Raw genomic sequence first — 7,029 nt, forward strand, 5'->3', positions numbered from 1 at the left:
AGTAGACTAAAAAGATGTCCTACTGAATGAGAGAAAATATTCACACATTTCATGACCAACAAAGAGTTAATAGCCAAGAAATACACATAAAAAAACATACAATTTAACAATGAAAAAGAAAACACCCCATTAATAAATAGTGAGCATATCTGAAAAAAACTATTTCCAAAGAGTGTTCAGAAAACCTAAGATACATGGGGGTATCATTCTACCTGCTAATAATATCACTGAAAAATAAAGAGTAAATTTGTTCAGCCAGCTAGTAAGACCTATGTGCTAGCCACTCTAGCCAGATAACATTAGCCCTTTGCACTCCGAACCATTTTACGATATTTTGATTTAATTTCTTGTGCCATTTCAAGATAAAACTTCAGGGAAACAGGCATGTCTCAAAAAGTTGCATTGAAATAACCTCAATTCCCCGAAATCACTAATAAATTGCAATGTCCCCTGAGAGGGGACATCCGAGTGATATGCTAGAATTCCGATGTCCCCTGAGAGGGGACAGCGGAGTGCAAAGGGTTAGCTTTATATTGACTGTACCGGAGAAGTGATGGTTCTGTCTCTTGGGGAGTTAATGCTTAGTTTGACAGAGTGCAGCAATAGCCACTCTCTTTCCTAGTGATTAATAGTATTTCTCCACATTTTGGGGAAAGACTTTCCGTAGCTATAAGGAAGACTAATAATCAGCATAACTTGTTGGAAAAGGTGTTTGACCAAGTGTAATGTGGTGTTTTCATATTACTAAGTCTTGAATATACTGATTTTCTAGATCTCTTCTGGACTTAAGGGAAATACTCCAGAATTTCTTTTTTAATTTTAATTTTTTTTTTTTTTGCTTTCTTTCTGTATTTCCCCTGCTGTTTCATGAGGACCTCTCTTTGCTTTTCCTGTCTAGTAGAAATGCCTCATCCCTCCCTCATCAGTGACCCCTTTTTCTCTACCCTGTGCATTGTTTTGCTTTTAGATGGTACCATTTATTTTCTTTTCCAGGGCAATAAATCTCAGACCTTGTTTTAATGGGGCATGAAACATTGTATAAGGAGAATTGAAATACAAAATATTTTATTCCCCAAATATAATCTAGGTTACAAGTTGGAGAAGTGTGGGTGTGTAAGCAGTGCCTCCAGGTAGTCTTTGAATCTATTGTTTGTAGAAGACTGCCATCTGTTCATAAGATGATGTGTTCTCAACACACCCTAAAATCATGAAATCATCCCACTTATTCACCTTCTCATTTACTTCCCAGGCAAACCCTTTCCTATTTTGAACTTAAGAGGTGTCATATGAGTACCAGAGACAAAATAAAAACTTGGGTTCTGAAATAAAATTTCTTATTATCTACTCTTATTGATTGAGGGAACTAAGACACATTATTTAATGTAATTCCAGCTTATCTCTATTTCCAGAGAAGAACTATTGTTTATCTTAGGGAGAACACAACACAACAGGTTTCTAACTCAAATGATGCATATCAGGCACAGTTATAAAGGCAGAATATGGTGCATTGAAAGCACTTGATTTTCTTGTGATTTCTTACTTCACTTTGATTTAATGTCTTAGGTATACCCAAAGTAAAGGAATGCCTAGGGCTATAAAACAAAAAGATCTCAATTATAAGGTACATAGGAGCTTTATTCATACTTACCAAGTATTCTTTTTTTTTTTCATACAAGAACTGGGGTGTAGGTCAGAGGTGAAGGGGATAAGAGGATTCACCAGAGACAGAGTCGGGAGCAGAACAGGCAGATCTACTGAAATACACTGCTGAGGGGAGCAGTAGGCGAGACAGCAGAGGTCTGCTGCACTGTGTGAGTTAGGTCCCTGACCAAGATGGAACACAGGCAGTAATGGTGATAGCACTGAGATTTAACCCCTACGTCAGGAGGGAGGCCCTAGCCAACTATTCTTTTATGAAGAAAAGATCAGAACAGTAACTATTCATACAATTAACAGTTCTTTTCATACAATGAACTACTTTGTAGCAATAAAAGCAGTAAGATTAATACTACATGCAACAACAAATAGGTATTTCACAGGCAGTGATGTATAGTATAATTTGGGGGAGTGACATAGTGCTAGTATGCTGCATGATTCCATTATGTGACATCAAGAACAGGTGAACTTCAAGGGAGTAATATTTGTTGGTGGCATCAAGGAACAAATTTGGGTAATTTGAAGTGTGTAATATAGATGGCCTATGAATGTATGCAAAATGTCACCAGTGTGTACCTTTAAGATTTGTGTATTTTGCAATCGACCTTAAACAGCAACAAAAGAACAAATGAAATGATGGGTTATATATTTCTTTAAAGCAAAAAATTGATTTTAACCAATTCCTCTTTTACGTCCTCAGGAGAATTCACAGAGCTACCCAGGTCTACAAAATAAAAGATCCTTGCCCCTGGGGACCTTAGAATGTTTTCATCCATTCAGCACTTATGCAACTGAGTTTCTACTGCATTGAACAGCAGGCAACATGTACAGTTGGGAAAATGCATAATTTTGTAATTTTTTGTAGACTCAACAATAATTGAACAGTATATTTGAGTTTATATAAAGTTAAGAATTCAGAAGCTTAGTCAAAGATAAGGGCATACATGGGTGGGGTTTAACAAGGAGTCAGGTCAGTTGTGGGTATCTGTGCTTAAATACTTACAAACTAAACTGAAGGTCAATTTGTTTTCAATTAGTTCTTTTTCCCCCCACTCTGTATTTTTACATCACACCTCCAATTTTGGGATACTGAGGACATTTCTAGCATTAATAGTTTGTTTGTTTGTTTTTTTGCTGAATTTCACAGGGTTTTGAAACATATATGTTTTCAATATCTAAGATCTTGATAAATATATTTAATATCTTAGTAGAAACTAGATAACTGATTCTTACAAAGGGAAAATACGGAATGTTACCATAAAAATATTATTGTAAAGATAATGGTTTACATGTAATACTATAAGCTATAATTGGATGAAAATTGAGTGGAATAAAAGATATATTTATATAGAGATAGAGAGATATAGATATTACCTTTTATCTACTGCCAAACCCTAAGAAGAAACTTAAGCAAAGTAATATTTTAAAATCAATAAAATAAAAAAGCAGATATATTGATTAGGAAAAGGGAGGAAATCAGAAATATAAAGGCACAGAAGAAGATCCAATCTGCAATTCTGGAAACATCTTGGATAGTGGATATATATGTCAGAAAGGGAGACAAGATGTAAAAAGGTGTTTTGAACAGGCTTTCTCTTCAAAAAAATATTTTTGATAGCTGCGCTTTACTTTTAATATTTGAACAATATTACACCATGTTAAAATGTATTTTTAACATTTTCAAAACTAATAGACAATAACAAAAAAAAGAAAATATTATTTACGGTGGTAAATGCTGTGAAATAATAGAAAAAAGATGGCTCTATTTCAACATTTATTCCTGAATTTCTGTACTGGTGCACAGCAGGTGAGCTGATGTTTCCTGGTTTTCAAATGTTTCTTTAGCTTGAAAAGGGACATTGCCATGAGGAACTGGATGTCTTTGAAAGGATAAGATAAATTGTAGCGTCTGGAACTTAACCAATTCCTTTCATGTAATCATAAGTAAAGAATAGCTATTCAAGGAAGCCAGAGATGAAGCAATACTAAATTTTAAACTACAATGCTATCAAATGTGTTCTGTAAGATACCTATTCTATTTAGGTTGGCATGCACAAACTCTGACAATACAGCAATTCCTTTTCATAAAAGGGATGCGATGTTTAAGGGACACCATGAGTAGGCAACAATGCAAGCTCAAACACGTTAATGAGTTTGAGGGCCTCTTCACATGCCAAGGTTGTGTTAAGTAGTAGCAACACAAAGAACGTCACAAAAATGTGACATGTGTGTTATCATGATCTCATCAAGGTATAAAAGGACACCTGTGCAGATGTCAACATTCACACTCTTGTCCTAAACAGCCAAGAAACTCCCCACTCCTGACACCATGAGCTACTATGGCAGCTACTATGGAGGCCGTGGCTACGGCTACGGAGGCTTTGGTGGCCTGGGCTGTGGCTGTGGCTGTGGCTGTGGCAGCTTCCGCAGATGGGGCTGTGGAGGCTATGGAGGCTTTGGGGGTTATGGAGGCTATGGAGGTTATGGTGGTTATGGTGGTTATGGAGGCTATGGCTCTGGCTTTGGGGGTTATGGATATGGCTCTGGCTATGGGGGCTACGGATATGGGTGCTGCCGCCCATGCTGCTGTGGAGGGTATGGATTCTCCGGCTCCTACTGAACTACTGTCCTGCAACCCAACATATGAAAGTGTAAAGAACTTCCCAAATTGGAGCTTAATAACTGGACAACCAAAATCATGCTGGAATTATTTGATGAAAGTATTTAATGTCTCAACATTTTAGATCATTTTCAATTTAAACCTGTATCTTCATAATAACCACAGAACACTCTGTTGTTGCTTTTATATGATTGGATTATATGTTCACTTCTAATAAAACATTAAATTTGGAAACAAAATATGTTTTTTGGTTTGTTTATGCAAATCAGTTATTTGGAGGTGATGAGGGTTATGTTCTATTCAATAGTCAATAAGGAAAACTGTCTCCTTGGCTTTAAATCTTTCTTTTATTTTAAAAACATATGAGTATGTTACAGATGAAAAAACTAAAAATTCTAGATGAAATGAAAAACTTTCCCAATGATTAGTTTGCTAATATTTTTCAATCACTTGCTTTATTTAAATAATATTCAGATTTGTCAAAACAGAAAGTAAGGTCAATTTAATATATCTCTATAATTACTTATTAAATATGTGTTTATTAAATTTAACACACATTTCTTAACTCAGTCAAAATTAATAATGAAACCATTAATTTAAAATGCAATTTTTATTGTAATCTTAAATGAATGGCCAGAGATCAAACCATACCACTAAGCTAATTACAAAAGTAAAGTACTTTGCATCAACTTTTGCATTTCATGTAATTGATATGTGTACCACACTCCTCTGCATGCTATTTTTGCATTTTCACCAAGTAACTGATCTGTAAGTCAGTAATGAACTGAATTATTTTTTCATTTTGATGTTGTTAACACCACACATTTTAGCTAAAATTTTTACTGGCTTTCCTATATTGTCCTGGCTCTTTATGGAGTGATTATTCTTCTTCACCATCATCATTAGTTTGAAATTTTTTTCAATCCATGGTTAACCCAAAGAGCTTTATTATAAAACTGATCAAAATGAACATGAAGAGGTGTTTTGTTAATGAAATGAGAAAAATATGCAAACAAATAATAGTGTTTTCTCCCAAATCAAGTGACATATCTAGTTCATAACAAAAAGTTAAGATATTTTGCTTAATTTGGTGAAAAATGTCTGATTTTTTTCCAATAGCACATCATACACTTGTGAAACTAGAGCATCCACTGGCAGTAGTGTCAGATGCCTCACATTACAGATTTAAAAAATGCTCAGAAAATGCGCCTTCCTGGAGGCGCAGGTGATTGAGCGCAGTGCTGAGAAGCTGTCCGCAGCCTCTGCAGTGCTGGTTTGATCCCAGCCGGCCCACAAGAGTCCCACATGGCAGAGCAGACCTCTCCTGTCTCACCCGCTGCTCCCCTCAGCAGTGTATTTCTTCAGTCTGCCTATTCTGCTCCCCGCTCTGTCTCTGGTGAATCCTCTCACCCTCCCGCACATGTGGCCTGAACCCTGGTTCTTGTATAAATAAAATAAATCTTTAAAAAAATGCTCAGAAAAGTGATTGGCTTCTACAGTATTTGATGAGTTCTAGTGACAATGAGAGGACCTACACCACCATCTTTGGAATCTGGGTCGCAGCCTCCTATCTCAGTGCATGTTCTCCCTTTGTGCAACCAAATAGAGCATCTTCAAAGTCTTGCTCAGTTCCCATGAACATAGCTGAATTTATGGGGATGTGGAGGATTCCTATTCTTTGAGACATTACCACTTTTGTGATGTTTTATTCCCTCGTACAGAGAATCAAAACTCTTAATTGCTACATTACCAATTACCAAGATTCTATCTATCTATCTATCTATCTATCTATCTATCTATCTATCTATCTATCTATCTATCTATCTATCTATCATCTAGTTAGCTAGCTAGCTATCATCTAGATAGCTAGCTATCACCTATCTACCTTGTACATTGGCTCATCCACCCACCCATCCATCCATCCATCCATCCATCCATGCATCCTAACATCCAGCCAGCCATCCACTCATACTAGATCGATCTATCTACCTATCTAAATCTCTTTATCTATGTCTATATCAAAAGATTAAAGTCTTCATTTGAAATACACATGTATTTAGTTCACATATAGGTAACTTTTCTCAGTTATCTGTTACCACTATCTTCTCAGTCAATCTGGCCTAGTGCTATAGAGTTTCAGTCAACAGAGAAGGCAAGGTAGAGGTGTGTGGCCCCATGATAATGAGGTAGTAATTCCATGGTCTATGGACATGCCATATGGGGCTAAAAATACAAAAAAAAAATCATCAATGTCATTAGATTGAGAAACATTTATGATATTCCTTGTAAAATACATTAGCATATTTTATTACATTTTTTAAATTGAGGTAACATTGGTTTACAATGTTGTTTGTGTTTTAGAGGAATAAGCATCCCCCTTCAGACATTGTTACTTGTGTCTGAGTATAGGATTATATTTGAATTTAAAGCAGCAGTGTCCTTAACTTCGAGATAAAAATTATTCTTTGACCAGTGGAAAAATATATTTTCATCATTTCACACACCACCAGATCTGTGCCTCAAAATCAATCCATTGTTTTCTTTGTGAAAGTGCCCCAAAGAGAATGACAGAGATAATTATGCAAGTCACTGAGTTTTTTGAATTAGGAGGAAAACAAAAAATTCTCAAAATACACAGTTCTCAGTTTCCAAAATTAGTGTCTGAAAGTAATTATCTTTGTTTATCTTCTCAACCCATAAAAAATATTTGATTCATATATTTCACAACTTTTTATTGTTAATCATATTATATC

The 7,029-nt window shown here is 35.6% G+C and overlaps 1 protein-coding gene across 1 annotated transcript; it reads left to right on the forward strand.

Moving 5' to 3' along the window:
- The first annotated feature begins 3,985 nt into the window (after nt 1–3,985).
- Nucleotides 3,986–4,288, forward strand: LOC119256740 (keratin-associated protein 19-8-like). The gene is made up of 2 exons (XM_037524509.1): nt 3,986–4,087; nt 4,187–4,288. Exons 1-2 carry the CDS (start codon nt 3,986–3,988, stop codon nt 4,274–4,276), a joined length of 192 nt encoding a protein of 63 aa, XP_037380406.1. The 3' UTR covers nt 4,277–4,288.
- Nucleotides 4,289–7,029: the final 2,741 nt, after the last annotated feature.

This window comes from Talpa occidentalis, unplaced genomic scaffold, assembly GCF_014898055.3.
Source record: "Talpa occidentalis isolate TD23 unplaced genomic scaffold, MPIMG_talOcc4v2.1 talOcc4.4, whole genome shotgun sequence".
Taxonomy (NCBI): domain Eukaryota; kingdom Metazoa; phylum Chordata; class Mammalia; order Eulipotyphla; family Talpidae; genus Talpa; species Talpa occidentalis.

What these genes read in the sequence shown, in the direction of transcription:
- LOC119256740 (XM_037524509.1), top strand. Translation starts at nt 3,986, where the DNA reads ATGAGCTACTATGGCAGCTACTATGGAGGCCGTGGCTACGGCTACGGA. An exon ending in GCTGTGGCAGCTTCCGCAGA is followed by an intron (nt 4,088 to 4,186) that starts TGGGGCTGTGGA and finishes GGCTTTGGGGGT; the next exon opens with TATGGATATGGCTCTGGCTA.